The sequence below is a fragment of the Gorilla gorilla genome, chromosome 1 (genome assembly GCF_029281585.2).
Source record: "Gorilla gorilla gorilla isolate KB3781 chromosome 1, NHGRI_mGorGor1-v2.1_pri, whole genome shotgun sequence".
Taxonomy (NCBI): domain Eukaryota; kingdom Metazoa; phylum Chordata; class Mammalia; order Primates; family Hominidae; genus Gorilla; species Gorilla gorilla.
This window is the reverse complement of record NC_073224.2, coordinates 162,408,057-162,423,556: the sequence shown is the minus strand read 5'-3', so window position 1 is coordinate 162,423,556 and position 15,500 is coordinate 162,408,057. Positions and strand designations below refer to the sequence as shown.

General features: G+C 46.0%; 1 protein-coding gene across 4 annotated transcripts in view; it reads left to right on the top strand.

The window, feature by feature from the left end:
• AK5 (adenylate kinase 5) overlaps positions 1-15,500 on the top strand; it is a 279,572-nt gene that overhangs the window by 250,391 nt on the left and 13,681 nt on the right. For all 4 annotated transcript variants that reach the window (XM_004026008.5, XM_019020048.4, XM_063703462.1 and 1 more), the window contains one exon: positions 4,498-4,689. In XM_004026008.5, the coding sequence (XP_004026057.4) occupies positions 4,498-4,689 (192 nt within the window). The remainder of the gene's footprint in view (positions 1-4,497; positions 4,690-15,500) is intronic.

Below are 15,500 nucleotides of genomic sequence, written 5' to 3'. Positions count from 1 at the left end.
TTACAGAGAGCTGATTGGTCCGTTTTGACAGGGTGCTGATTGGTGCGTTTACAATCCCTGAGCTAGACACAAAAGTTTTCCAAATCCCCACCAGAGTAGCTAGATACAGAGTGTGGACACAAAGGTTCTCCAAGTCCCCACCAGAGTAGCTAGATACAGAGTGTCAATTGGTGCATTCACAAACTCTGAGCTAGACACAGGGTGCTGATTGGTGTGTTTACAAACCTTGAGCTAGATACAGAGTGCCCATTGGTGTATTTACAATCCCTTAGCTAGACATAAAGGTTCTCCAAGTCCCCACCAGACTCAGGAGCCCAGCTGGCTTCACCCAGTGGATCCTGCACTGGGCCACAGGTGGAGCTGCCTGCCAGTCCCGCGCCCTGCGCCTGCACTCCTCAGCCCTTGGGTGGTGGATGGGACTGGGCACCGTGGAGCAGGGGGCTGCGCTCGTCGCGGGGGCTCGCGCCGCGCAGGAGACCAGGGGGAGGTGGGGGGGAAGGCTCAGGCATGGTGGGGGCTGCAGGTCCCGAGCCCTGCACCGCGGGGAGGCAGCTAAGGCCCGGCAAGAAATCGAGCACAGCAGCTGCTGGCCCGGGTGCTAAGCCCCTCACTGCCCGCGGCCGTAGGGCCGGCCGGCCGGCCGCTCCGAGTGCGGGGCTCGCGGAATCCACGCCCACCCGGAACTCTGCGCAGGCGCCTGCAAGCGCTGCGCACAGTCCCGGTTCCCGCCTGCGCCTCTCCCTCCACACCTCCCTGCAAGCTGAGGGAGCCGGCTCCGGCCTTGGGCAGCCCAGAAAGGGGCTCCCACAGGGCAGCGGCGGGCTGAAGGGCTCCTCAAGCGCGGCCAGAGTGGGCGCCAAGGCGGAGAAGGCGCCGACATCGAGCGGGGGCTGTGAGCGCTGCCAGCATGCTGTCACCTCTCAGCCCCACTAGATCCCAAGAGGCAGCAGAGGCGGCTTCTGAAAAATAAAATAAGTGAGTAGGCACCCCATCCCACTCGCTCCCTTTCCCACGGCCCCACCCTCCTCTCCTGGTTCCATTTGGCCCATTCAGCTTCTTGCCCAAACCTCATTCTCAAGGCGCTGGCTCTCTCCATCAGGGTGAGGTCACCAAGCTTTGCGGTTACATGTATCTGCTTCAGGCCTGTCACTCACTAGTCCCTAGTGACCTTGGGAAGGTTAACCTCTGAGGGCCTCCATTTCCTCATCCTAAAAGTGGGAATAATCATACTTCCCGGCAAGGGCGCCAGAGGGCTTATGGGATGGCTGTTTGTAAAGCCCTTAGCACAGTGAAGCATAGCCAGCTGCTGAAATGTTGCTGATGGCATCTCAGCAGCCCTTCCCAGGGCACTTGTGCTCTAACTAAGGTCCCCTGAAAACCAAAGGCCATGGAGAATCCAATGATGCTGGTGCCAGAGCCCCAGGGTGCCAGCAGGGTGATGTTGGGGGCAGGCCAATGTCCCCAAGTCTCTGATTCATTCAGCCAAGGGCAGAGTTCTCTGCTCACTTGCTTACTTGATGTTGAAGACTAACCACAGTCCGGTGAAAACAGAACAGAGCTAGGAGCCAGACAGCTACTCCAAGGGACTTTCTAATGATACATAGCGAAGCATTTTGAAAAAAATTAAATGGTATCTCATTGAAACATTTCAAAAAATTTTAGGTATTAAAAACAAATGGTTCAGGTCACTTCCAAATAGAATAACTGATCGATAGCTTTTTATATACGAAGAGAGTGCTGATTCCAGAAGAGAGAGGTTAGGTCAAACCCCCTAGTTTTGGCACAGGAAAATGGCTTGTCAGAGTAGCTTCTCAAACTATGATGCTGTGAAGACTCACTTAGGGATCTGGTTAAGATGCAGACTCTAGGCTGGGTGCGGTGGCTCACACCTGTAATCCCAGTACTTTGGGAGGCTGAGGTGGGTGGATCACTCGAGGTCAGGAGTTCATGACCAGCTTGGCCACCGTGGTGAAACCCCGTCTCTACTAAAAATACAAAAATTAGCCGGGTGTGGTGGTGCACACCTGTAATCCCAGCTACTTGGGAGGCTAAGACAGGAGGATTGCTTGAACCTGGGAGGCAGAGGTTGCAGTGATCACATCACTGCACTCCAGCCTGGGCTGCAGAGCAAGACTCTGTCACAAAAAACAAACAAACAAAAAAAAAAACAGATTCTGCTTCAGCAGGTCGCGTGTTGTGCCTGAGAGTCTATATTTCTAACAAGCTTCCAAATGACGTGCTGCTGGTCCGCGGGCCACACTTTGGGAATCAGTGTGGAAGAAAAAGCTACCTCTCTGCCCCGTGCTTATTTTGGTCTAAAAGGTCATTTGCTGCCGGCTCCTGCTCAGTGACATATAATCTCTGTTTGTACCTGTGTCCCTGAATTATCTTTCCTGTCCCCACGAGTGGCCTGAAAATGACCCCACAATTGGAAAAATCGCCTAGCTGCCTCATGCAACCCTAACCCAAAGTTGTTTCAGGGAGAACATTAAGCCGCCTCCCAAGCTCGCCCTCTGCTGGTGAACAAGGGTCATTTTTTTCCTAAACCCTCACCTAGCCTTTCTTGCTGCACAAATGCTCTTTTTTTTTTTCGTTCCAATTAATACAGACAGAAAAGTCGCATGACCTATACCAGAGGTTTATTGCACTGTTGTCGATTTTGGAGAATGTTTCCACTCTGTTCCTTAAAGTACGACCCTCAGAGGAGGTAGATAAATGTTTGACCAACACTGGCAACTCACGATATTGTGAGTTCTCCGTGTTGCCTAAACATCCTCTTCTTGACTGAACTTTGTTCTCATCCCACCCCACACACTTTCTACAGTGGTGGCAAGCCTTCATTTACTCACAGCTCGAATGTGGCAAGGTCAGGGGGAGTAATAGTTTCCTTTAATCCAGGGTTGGAGGAGGATGCAAAGTAAGCATGTCCCAGAGACAAAAGAACATTTAAGAGAAGGATATGGAGATGGGGAGACTCATACCACAGATCATACCACCATCACTCATTCATTAAAACATTTTTTCATCACCTACTGTGTGCAAGACTTGGGACTAGGAGTGGAGAATTCTTAATCCCTGCACACGGGGAACCTAAGCCTCATAGAGGAAATAAGCGTAACAGTGAATCGTTAGTGAGTGTCTGCCGTATGCCAAGGAGCATACGTACGTTACCTTATTTAATTTTATTTCATCCTCACAGCAATCCTATGATCATCCTCATTGTATGAATGAGAAGACTCAGATGCAGAGAAGTTGAGTCAGACTTCTAGTTAATGAGGAAGTCAGTTTAAATGAACTATATGTAAGTCTGGCACAGTGGCATGTGTGTGTAGCCCTAGCTGCTCTGGAAGCTGAGGCAAGAGGATCACTTGAGTCCAGGAGTTCAAGACTGTATAGTGCATTATAATTATGCCATGAATAGCCATTGCACTCCAGCCTGGGCATCAGAGCGAGACCCCATCTCTTACAAAAGAAAATAAAATAAAAACTTTAAAGAACAATTTGTTATTATCTCTCGTGGTTCTGGAAGTTATGGGGCTCAGTGGGCTGGTTCTCACTTGGGGTTCCTTATGCAATTGCACTCAGACAGTGGCTGGGGCTGAGATCCATGTCTGGAGCCAGGGCTGGGATGTCTAAAACAGTTGGGGGCTGGTAGGGCATCTCCGCCCACATGGCCTCTCCACCCACATGGCCTCTCCACATGGCTAACTTGGGCTTCCTCTCAGCCTGGCAGTCTCAGGATAGTTGGACATCTTAGATGGCAGCGGACTCCCCACTGCAGCAAGTGTTCCACAAAACCAGACAGAAACTGCAAACTTTCTTGTGACCTAGACTCTAAAAGCATGGACATTATTTCCGCTACAGTCTGTTGGTCAAAATAGTTACAGGTCAGATTCAAGGTGTTTCTGTGTCTCAGTGGGAGAGTAGCTTACAAGTAAAGTGAGATAACGAATTGATGAAGCCCATCCTGGAGACAAGTCATGACACCAGGGTTTGACCCTAAGCAGCCTGATTCCAGCCTCTGTGTGCTCAAGCATTATGCCCCACTCACCTGACACAGTACAGGCACAGCCACAGAATGCCACCTGTGGCTGTTATAAGATATCACGGTGGCTTGAAGGAGAAGTGATTAGCTGTGCCTCAGGTGGTCAGGAAAGGCTTCACATTAGAGGAAACACCCCCTCACACATACATACTCCTTTCTTCTCAGTGCAGAAGAAGACAGACAGTGGCTGCAGTGGGTGGTATATACGCGTCTGCATCACGTGAGGTGGCCTAAAAGCTGAGGGCAAGAGACAGCTCTGAGGCAGTGTGTGGAAGGGAACTGACCTGGAAGGGGGGAGCTATGGAGTCCAGTCCCAGCTGCACCATAGTGTAATGCTGGGACCTTGAAGGGAACCAGAAGGCCAAGAAAGAAAAAACCAGAGGCCCTGGGCCTTTCCAGAACATCAGCAGGGTGAGGTTTCTGACTGTGTTGTGCTCCACTCCCATCTCCAGATTGGAGACCCACAGTTGGTGATCTGTATGGACTGCTCGGCAGACACCATGACCAACCGCCTTCTCCAAAGGAGCCGGAGCAGCCTGCCTGTGGACGACACCACCAAGACCATCGCCAAGCGCCTAGAAGCCTACTACCGAGCGTCCATCCCTGTGATCGCCTACTACGAGACAAAAACACAGCTACACAAGGCGAGTCACTTCACTTTCTCCTCTGAAATGAGCCGCTTACCTTTTTTTTTTTTTTTTTTTTTCCCAAAAAAAGAGAAAAAGCTGAGAACATTTTAGTTAAGGGATCTGGGAATTAGAACTCTGTGCAGCTGCAGCACTGGGGCCAAAAGGCCCAGCACAGTGGCTCATGCCTGTAATCCCAACACTGTGGGAAGTCAAGGCGGGTGTATTGCTTGAGCCCAGGAGTTCAAGACCAGCCTGAGCAACATAGTGAGACCCCTGCCTCTGCAAAAAATTAGCTGGGTATGGTGGCACATGCCTATAATCCCAGCTACTCAAGAGGCTGAGGTGGGAGGATTGCTTGAGCCCCAGAGGTGGAGGCTGTAGTGAGCTGAGATTGTGCCACTACACTCCAGCCTGGGCAACAGAGCAAGACCCTGTCTCAAAGAAAACAACAACAAGAATTTGGACCAAATTATGAATCCCTTACTCTTCACTTCTGTTTCAATCAAAATTAAATATCTGTCATCATATAGACCATAGAAAGGTGGTCATATAATTTTCACAGATCCCCTTATAGTTGCTGAAAACAACTCCTTTTTCCCAAAACAGAGAGAGAGGGAGAGAGGAAGGGAAGAAGGCAGGGAGGGAGGGAGGCATGGATGAGACGTAGGCTCTGCCACTGACTCTGGACTGTGAGATTATTCACTAGAGCTAAGATTCAATGACTTTGAATTTCTATAATTTTACATCATTCACAATTGGCTCTTGGCTCCTTTGCCTCAATTTCTTGTGATAACCAACATTTTTAGAAGAAGCTGCTTATGGGGCCAGGAGAGCAGGTAATTAAGTAAAACAATGAAGATAGTGTGAGGAAATGAGTGTATCAACCTAGTGATCATGAGCTCTCTGCTGAGTCACCATCAGTTTTATGAATTTGGGAAAACTGCCCAGTCCTCATCCTTCCACTCATCCCATAACTATGTATGAGGCACCCATAGTCCATCAATTGCACTAGTGGTTTGGATGCAAATAAATGAGATTCTTGAATCCCTGCAAAGCTTAGGGTTTCAGTAGGAGAGAGAGACAAATGTGTGATCACACAATGAGATCAAAGCAAGCACAGAATGTGTGGCAAGGGCCCTTTCCTCCAGGGTAAGGGGAAAGGAAAGGATCCAGGAAGGTGGCCTGAGGAGGACTCGGCTGAGTCTCTGAAGTGGGGGTGCACACCACACCAGAGAAGCCCCAAGTGGAGAAGGTCAGGAAAACCAAGTAACTCCACGAGGCTGCGACATAAAGTGCCAAGGAAAAGAGGGATAAGAGATGGAGATGGAGAGGCAAGCAAGGACTAGATCAAGATGGATCATATGTAGGAGCAAATAATTGTCCTGTGAGTGATGGGAACTACCAAAGGGGCAGGAATAATCAGGATTTCAATCTAGAAAGCTCAATCCATCATCCTTATGGGGAATGGATGCAAGAAGGTAAGGCTAGGAGACCACTTAGAGACTAGAACAGTATCCAGGAACAAATCCATAAGGATGACAGAGTGAGCTTTTGTCCAGGAACAAAATCCTGAGGACTCGAACCGGAGAAGGGAGAGTGGGATCTCTTGCTGTTCACAGGATAAGAGACATCATCAATAAATAACAAACCTGTCTCTGAGGAAGCTACATTACTGATTCCTTGGGGGGAAAACCATTGATAATGAATTCTTATCTTCTAACTCTGTTAATGGTCCGCTTTCCAGAATCCTAAGAAACACTGGGTATAGAAGTCTGAAAGATGCCTCTGCATTTAACTGAGTGTCAAATATGTGGCATGAGAGACATCATCCCCTACTTCCGCATCCATGGCCATTGCTAGTTGATCCCAGCACTGTTTCTTAGTAAGCAGGTGTGGCCTGAGAATGTTTGTCAACACAGCACTCCGGGCAGCTACTGCCAATTAATAGGACTTGATGTGCAACATGAGACTTATTTGTTGTGCTTTGTATAACCTCTGGCTGCCACATTTTTAAAATAAAGACTTCGATCTTTAATAACAGGGCCAAGTGCAATGGCTCACGCCCGTTATCCCAGTTCTTTGGGAAGCCAAGACAGAAGGATTACTTGAGTCCAGGAGTTTGAAGACCAGCCTAGGCAACATTTCGAGACCCTGTCTCTCCAAAAAATGCAAAAATTAACTGGACTTGGTGGTATATGCCTGCGGTCCCAGCTACTTGGGAGACTGAAATGGGAGGATCACTGGAGCCTGGGAGGTCAAGGCTGCAGTTTGCCATGATCGCACCACTGCACTCCAGCCTGGGCAACAGAGCAAGACTGTCTCTCAAAAACAACAACAACAACAACAACAACAACAAAAAAAAACATAAAACAAACAAAAGTGTTTTTGTTATATAAGAGCAATGTCTTAAGAATTCAGGGTTGCAAAGGCCTTTCCAAAATTAGATTGTCTAGTGATTTCCACCTTTTGAGCAGCCTGGAACATACACAGAAGTTATCCAGGTAGAAAGATTTCTTCCATCTGGGCACGGTGGCTCATGCCTGTAATCCCAGCAGTTTGAGAGGCCAAGGCAGGCTGATCTACTGAGGCCAGTAGTTCAAGACTAGTTTGGCCAATACGGTGAAACCCCATCTCTACTAAAAATACAAAAATTAGCCGGGTATGGTGGTGCACGCCTGTAATCCCAGCTACTCGGGAGGCTGAGGCAGGAGAATCGCTTGAATCCAGGAGGTGGAGGTTGCAGTGAGCCGAGATCACGCCACTGCACTCCAGCCTGGGTGACACAGGGAGATTCCAGCTCAAAAAAAAAAAAAAAATCCTGGTGTGGTGGCGCGTGCCTGTAATCCCAGCTACTCAGGATGCTAAGGCAGAAGAATTGCTTGAACCCAGGAGACAGAGGTTGCAGTGAGCTGAAATCGTGCCACTGCACTCCAGCCTGGGTGACAGAGAGTCCCTGTCTCAAAAAATCAAAAAAAAACAAAAAAAAAAAGAAAGGTATTTCTTCCACTTTTAAGATTTGTAAAGGTGGGAAAATTCCTAAGTAATTCAGGATTTAACCACTTTTAGAGTTGGAAAATCCCTCTTAGCTCTCTGTTGTATTATTCCAACCTGAATTCTGCAAACTCACAAATGACTGCTCGTGAGTACAGGGTTGAGTTCTCAGACAAATCTGATTTCTGGAATCTTCCTTAGAGCTTTCTAAGTTAGTGGTGTCCAGAAGACCAGATTACAACACATTTAGAGATCTTCATTGGCTTTTATTCATGATTCTAGAATTGGGCAGACCTCAGGACCAGAAAAATGTTTGAAGAATAAGCCACATGGTCAAGCAATATTTATGTTTAGAAAACAGAAGTGAGGAACTGAGGTTAATTAGTTACAGCCTTATGTGAATCAGCTGACTACCTACTATTGACTTAAGCTCAGCTGCTGGAACTACCAAAACTCAGCCATCTGTTACAGTGTGTACATCCAAGTTGTTTGTTTCATTTAGCACGGATGACTCCACGTTGGTTCGGTCTGTTGGGCCCAGAACAGGAGCCTAGTCCAAACCAATGGCCTCCTACAAATTTTATTTAATGGTGGAAAAGAGGTTTGCAGTCCCCTGGCTCATCTCTTCAACTTCCCCTGCATTTTGGAGATGCTGGCTGCTGGGTGCGTGGTGAGGTAACATTATGATCCACTGCACAAATATGTAAAACCTCTCCAGCCCGGACTGCAGAGCAGCGTGAGCTTCAGCCTTCAGGACTCCCAGAGAGCCTCAGGGAGGCTGCTTCATCCCACTGCCCCTGCCCAGGGCCATCCCCTACCCACACAGCTGCAAAGATGAACAGTCCCCCCTACACACCTAGCATAGAAACAGTGTGTGCTGGGCCCAGGAAGCTGAGATTTGTCTGCAGGTACCCGTGGGGTTTGCCAGTAGCTAGGGTGACAAGAGCGGGGACTGCAGGAGAAGCAGGGGAGGGGACAGGATTGTTTGCCGCTGGAGAGGGAGAAAGCCGCTGGCCCACTCTGTTGTCTGGTCTCTGGGTTTTTGCCCAGTCCTCCTGCATCAGCTTAATCTCCCTTGGTTTCTAAGTAACAGCTTGTGGCCTGCTCCTGTGATGCTGTTTGGATTGTTTGCCCCTCCTCCCTGTTGTTTTACTGGACCCAAGACAGGGCTGCTCACCCAAGAGGACCTCTGGGTCACTTAAGGAGCTTTCTTAAAACTAGGTGGGGCTGGTGAATGCACTTCAAGAAAGCAAGTGAGATGAATCAGCAGTTCTGTGAGATTTATTTAGGAATTAAAGCCACAGGGGGGGCCAACCCATGCAGCCCACAAATAGGCCACAAGCACCGCCCTCAGGCCTCTACCCAGCAATGCTGACATTGAACCCATCAGCTGACGCCCTCCATCCCCCACTCCATGACAGTCAGCCCTTTGGCCACCAGCTAGCTAAGGAAAGTGCAGCAAAATTTCAAACAAAGATAATTTTTAAAGCAAAGCAGAATTTATACAGCCACTCCCTTATTCTTTATGTCATCATAATGCCATCCTTGTACAATAAAGTTAGAACTTCTTGTAACGTGCACACCAGAGATGGAAGTATATGTGATACAGGTGTATCCCTTTCTGCCTGTTTTCCTCCCTCTCATAAAGCAGAGGTTTGCCCTGCATCTGAGAAAGAATTAGAACAGAACTTTCCTCCATTTCATCCCCCACCTCCCTACACTTGGGCCAGGCAGCGTTCGCCAGTCATGGCACTTCCTACCAAGTCTGAATGCTGCCTCAGAAACTTGCTCAACACAGCAGTATGGACCATCACCCCCAACTGACTAGAATTAGCCTACAAGAAGAAGTTTTCTTTCACCTTAGTGAGATAATTTATTATGGCATAAGTAACAGAAATGTAGCATTTGGGGATGAAAAGCACAGTTACCAGCCAAAGACTCCCTGGGGGATGGCGGGGGGAATATGGGCCTGTGCATCAGAAAGCCCCAGGCACACTTTCATCAACTTCGGTGAATCATTTTACTGCTTCACCTCTCAGTTCTTCTTCCTAAAGTGGATAGAACACGATCTACTAGAATTGACCAAGTCTATTATTATAAAAGTAACACATACTTGCTTTATAAAATATAGAAAACTGGTCAGGTGTGGGCACATGTCTATAATCACAGCAGTTTGGGAAGCCAAGGAGAGTGTGGGTCACTGGAGCTTAGGAGTTTTTTTTTGTTTGTTTCTTTTTTTTTTTTTTTTTTTTTTGAGATGGAGTCTCGCTCTGTCGCCCAGGCTGGAATGCAATGGCGTGATCTTGGCTCACTGCAACCTCCACCTCCTGGGTTCAAGCCATTCTCCTGCCTCAGCCTCATGAGTAGCTGGGATTACAGGCACCCACCACCACACCCAGCTAATTTTTTGTATTTTTATTAGAGACGGGGTTTCTCTTATGTTGGCCAGGCTGGTCTCGAACTCCTGACCTTGTGATCTGCCTGCCTTAGTCTCCCAAGGTGCTGGGATTACAGGCGTGAGCTACCACGCCCAGCCAGGAGCCTAGGAGTTCTTGACTATCTTGGGCAACATGGCAAAACCCATCTCTACAAAAAATACAAAAGTTAGCCAGGCATGGTGGAACACATCTGTGGTCACAGCCACTCAGGGGACTAAGGTGGGAGGATTATTTGAGCCCAGGAGGTTGAGGCTGCAGTGAACCAAGATAGTGCCACTGCACTCAACGGGTGAGATCCTGTTTCCAAAAAAAGAAAAAAGAAACAAAGAAAATATAGAAAACTAGGTAGTCCCACCACTCAGAGGCAAACATTGTGGGGCGTTTTCACCACATCTTTTTGCTGTGAATTTTAAAAACATGATTGTGATTGTAGGTAATACTGAGCCAGACTCTGTGGTTGTAGGTAGCAGGTGCCAACTCCCACTGGCCTAACCTGAAACACAAAACTTCATTATAAGGTTAGAAGACTCAAGGCTGAGGCACAGCAGGCCCTAGAAGGCGTGTGGGATCAGGCCTAAAAGGCTCACAGTGCTCCCCACTGCTTCACAAACACTGTTTCCTTCTCTCTAAGCTGGGTTTTTTTTCTTTCTCTGGCTTGCAAGCCAGAATATGCCCACCTGACAGCTTTCGCATTTGCACATTACCACGGCACTCTGATTCCCAGCTCCAGATTCCTGAGAGAAATGATGTGGTTGGCCTTGCTTTGCTCAGGGTCTCTTTGGCCCTCTTAGCTATGGACAGGCAGCTGGGGTCACAGGGGGCTTTTTCGTTTTTTTCTGTACTTTATTGAGTGCATATGGTACGTGTGGGACACGACACTTGGTGCTGGGGACACAGCAGTCAACGTGACAAAGCCCCTCACTGAAAAGAAAAAAACAGGCCAGGCACGTTGGCTCACACCTGTAATCCCAGCCCTTTGGGAGGCCAAAGCAGGCAGATCACAAGGTCAGCAGTTCGAGACCAGCCTGGCCAACATGGCAAATGTCTCTACTAAAAATATAAAAATTCGCTAGACGTGGTGGTGCGCATATGTAGTCCCAGCTACTGGGGAGGCTGAGGCACGAGAATTACTTGAACCCGGGAGGCGGAGGTTGCGGTAAGCCAAGATCACGCCACTGCACTCTGGCCTGGATGACAAAACGAGACTTGGTCTCAAAAAAAAAGAGCAAAACAGTATACAAGAAAATAAAGCAACCACTAACAAGTTCTGTGGATAAAACAAAACAGAATGCATTGTTGGGAGTGAGCACTGTGGGCAGCTGTTTGGAAAGTCTGAGGAGGTAGCATTTGAATTAGGACCTGACTGATATAAACATGGTTACCTGGGACTCTTCCCTGTGAAGCAGATGGAGGACAAGGAATACCCAGAGAGAAGGGCTCCTTGTGAGCTGAGAGAAACCACAGAAATAGCTATCTCAAGTGGCATAGGCAGAATTGTATCAAATGATATTTAAAGCCTCTTTTTTTCCTAAGTATAAGTAACAACTACACATTGTTTAAAAAAGAAACAAACTAGAAAATTTAAGACTATAAAGGTAAACATTAAAATTATTGAGAATTATTCCACCCAAAGATAATCACCAATGAACATTATGATATATTTCCGTACATTTTGGTTTTTTTTTTCCATTTTTTATGTACATTTTGTTCATGGCATAATTAGCCCAGAAACACCCCAGGCCATAGATGAAGAGAGCCTGGTAACAGATTATTTCTGTCCCTGCGTTATTTGCTACTCTTAACTGATTAAAAAAATAAAAAGAGAGCCCAGTGACTCATTAAACATGAGTTTTACAGACACAGAAAATCAAGTTCCTTGGCAACTCTGCTTTTGTAGAGGAGATAATAAGCTTTTTTCCTCAGCGATTCTGCTGCTGCAATGTCTCAACTTTGTAAATAGTTTGACCGTTTCCATTAGGTCCTGAAATGCAGTGGTCCTCATTGTTCTGGTCACCATGCTGTCAGGAGAAGCCCTATGAATTGAGGCAAGAAGAGTGAGAAGTTTCTGCAGTTTCTGGTATTACTGAGGAAAGTGGAAGCAGAAGGTACCATAAGGTCACATTTCACCGCTTGGTTGCAAAATCTACTGGGTAATTCATAACTGACTGGATCCCCAAGTTTGGAGTCTAACACAAGTAAAGGAAAACCCAAAATTACTTTTATACCTTGAATTCTCTGTACTAAATTCTTAATTTTGATTCTTCTTTCAGTTGGCTAAAGTAACTCAACTAATTTTTAGTTCAATTTCTCAGTGAATATCTGAGAATGCCATTATAGTGGCTTCACACACAAATGACAGTTTCACTGGACATAATTTAAGTCATAATAATTATTTTTCTACCAAAAGTCAGTAAACATTGCTCTGTTTTTTTTTATTGTTTGTTTTGAGACAGGGTCTCTCTGTGTTGCCTAGTCGGGTTTGCAGTGGTGCAATTACGGCTCATTGCAGCCTCAACTTCCCTGGGCCCAAGTAATACTCCCACTTCAGCCTCTCAAGTAGCTGGGACCATAGACATGAACCACTGGCGATAGGGAGCAGTCCAAGTTTTCAGAATTCTTGTGACTATTCTCATTTGCAAGTAATACTCCCACTTCAGCCTCTCAAGTAGCTGGGACCATAGACATGAACCACTGGCGATAGGGAGCAGTCCAAGTTTTCAGAATTCTTGTGACTATTCTCATTTGTGGGGGTCTTCAGGAGTATTTTAGTAGGAAGCTGGGAAGCTGTATTGGGATGCTGGCCAGATTCCATGCGAGGTAAGAGCAGGGACAATGGAGGGAATATTTTCCATCTCTGGTTAGTTGAATCTGCAGGTGCAGAACTTTGGATACAGAGAGTAGACTGTATATATTTATGTGTGTATGTGAGAGTACACACACACACACACACACACACACACACACACAGTCATGCATCATTTAACAGTAAGGATATGATCTGAGAAATGCATCATTAGGCAATTTTGTCATTGTGCAAACATCAGAGAGTGTACTAACACAAACCTAAATGGTATAGCCTACTACACAGTACAGCCTGTCACTGTACTGAATACTGTGGGAATTGTAAGACAATGGTAACCATTTGTGTATCTAAACATATCAAAATATGGCAAAGATACAGTAAAAATACAGAAAATAAAAATACAGAATAAAAAATTTCCGTGGTAAATTGCTGTATAGAGTGTTTACCATGAATCCAGCTTTCAGGACTGAAAGGTGCTCTGGATGAGTCACTGAGTGAATGTGAAGGCCTAGGACGTTACTGTATACTACTGTAGGCTTTCTAAACACTGTACAGTTAGGCTATGCTACATTTGTAAAATATTTTTCTTTCTTCAATAATAACTTTGGCTTACTATAACCTTTTTACTTTATAAGCTTTTAAAATTTTTTCACTTTTGACCGTTTCATAGAACTTAGCTTAAAACACAAACACATTGTACAGACGTACATAAATATTTTTTCTTTATATCCTTATTCTATAAGGTTTTTTCTATTTTAAAAAAAATCTTTTTTTTTTTTTTTACTTTTTAAGCTTTTTTTCTTAAAAACTGAGATGGAGACACACACATTCGCCTAGGCCTGCCTACACAGGGTTAGAATCATCATGCCACTGTCTTTACCTCCGTATCTTGCCCACTGGAAGGTCTTCAGGGGCAGTAACATGCATGGAGCTGTCGTCTGCTTTGATAACAAGGCCTTTTTCTGGAACATTCCTGAAGGACCTGCCTGAGGCTGTTTGACAGTTAGCTCTTTTTTAACAAGTAGAAAAAATGCACTCTGAAATAATAATTGAAAGTATAATATAGGAAATACATAAACCAGAAACATAGTCATTTATTGTCATTATCAAGCATTGCGTACTTTACATGATTGTACGTGCTATACTTTTCCAACACCAGCAGCACAGTGGATTTCTTTACACCAGCATCACCACAAACACGTGAGTAATCCATTGCGCTGTGACATTGTGATGGCTACCACATCACAAGGCGCTGGAAAATTTTCAGCTTCATTATAATCTTATGAGACTGCCATTGTATAAGCAGTCTGTCATTGACCAAAACATTGTTATCAGTGCATGACTATATATACCCACACACCCGCAATTAACAATGCCCCTCACAACCTTACCTCCCTCAAGTAACCAATGTGAACAGCTTATTGTGTATCTTTCCACCTCTCCTCACTTCCTCCTTTTCCTCCTCCTTCTGTTCTCTTTCTCTCTTTCTTTTCTTCTTTCCTCCAGCCCCTCATTCTTTCTCTCTGAAATCAAACTTTTTACTACGGACACACACACACAACCATGGTGGGGGAGGGCTGATTTCATGCAAATACTCCCAAGCTGTACACATTTCTGTGAAACACCTCCAGGTTAACACATCACAATACTGTTTTCTTTTTAATAGCTATATAATATGCCACAATATAGATATTCTACAGTTTATTCAACTAGGTTGTTTCTAGTTTAGTTTGGTTGTTTTTACCTACTACTAACAACGATGCAGTGGAAAGACATGCTTAATTAGATTTTTTTCTAGTAGGAGCGACTGCTGAGCTATTTTAAGCAAAGGCTGATTTTTTTTAACTCATTCATTTCTACTCCCCTGGCTCTCCATGTTGCCCTGGGAAGAGTTCTTTGAAGTATAACAAGTAAAACAAGGAGCTTTGGAATTTCCCAGCTCCTTGATGCTTAGCCTCTTTTAGCAGTGGCCCACCTTCACTGGGGGTGCCTATCGGTTTCAAGTCTGAAGCGTCCCTGCATTTCATCTGGGCCTGCCTTGGTTGACAACTAGAAACCTAGATTTAGATACAGCCCTCCCTCCTGCTGGTGCAGTGAAGAGAAAGGTGTGCCTGAAGGAGAGAGTGACTTAGAGGAACCCTAAGGTTCTATCCTCTCACTTGACAAATGAAGCATAAATCTTCCATCTGGCTCTGAGAGACTTAAGAGACTTTTTCTTTATGACTCTGCTTAAAATAGTCTTCTCTCCACCCCCTTTCCTTCCTGATTGTCAGACCTTCACCAGATTCCCGCGAAGACGTTTTGATTCGATGCAATACTGTTTGCACCCCTGCTGTCCTGCTGAAATGAGTTGTGCTTGCTGCGTGTGTGTCTCCTCCCCAAACAGCAAGCAGAAGAGAATTCCAGGCCCTTTTGACTCATCTGTACACACTCTTGATTTCTTCCTCTGTGGTTGCTATAATCACATAGCAGATTTTGCCTTTGCCCATGTTAGGGCACCCCCTTCACTGAGGTCCACTTTTTTAACTCAGAACCCCTCCCAGAGTCACTGACATGAATTCTACCAGCAAAGAATTGGTGCCATTCTATGTAAG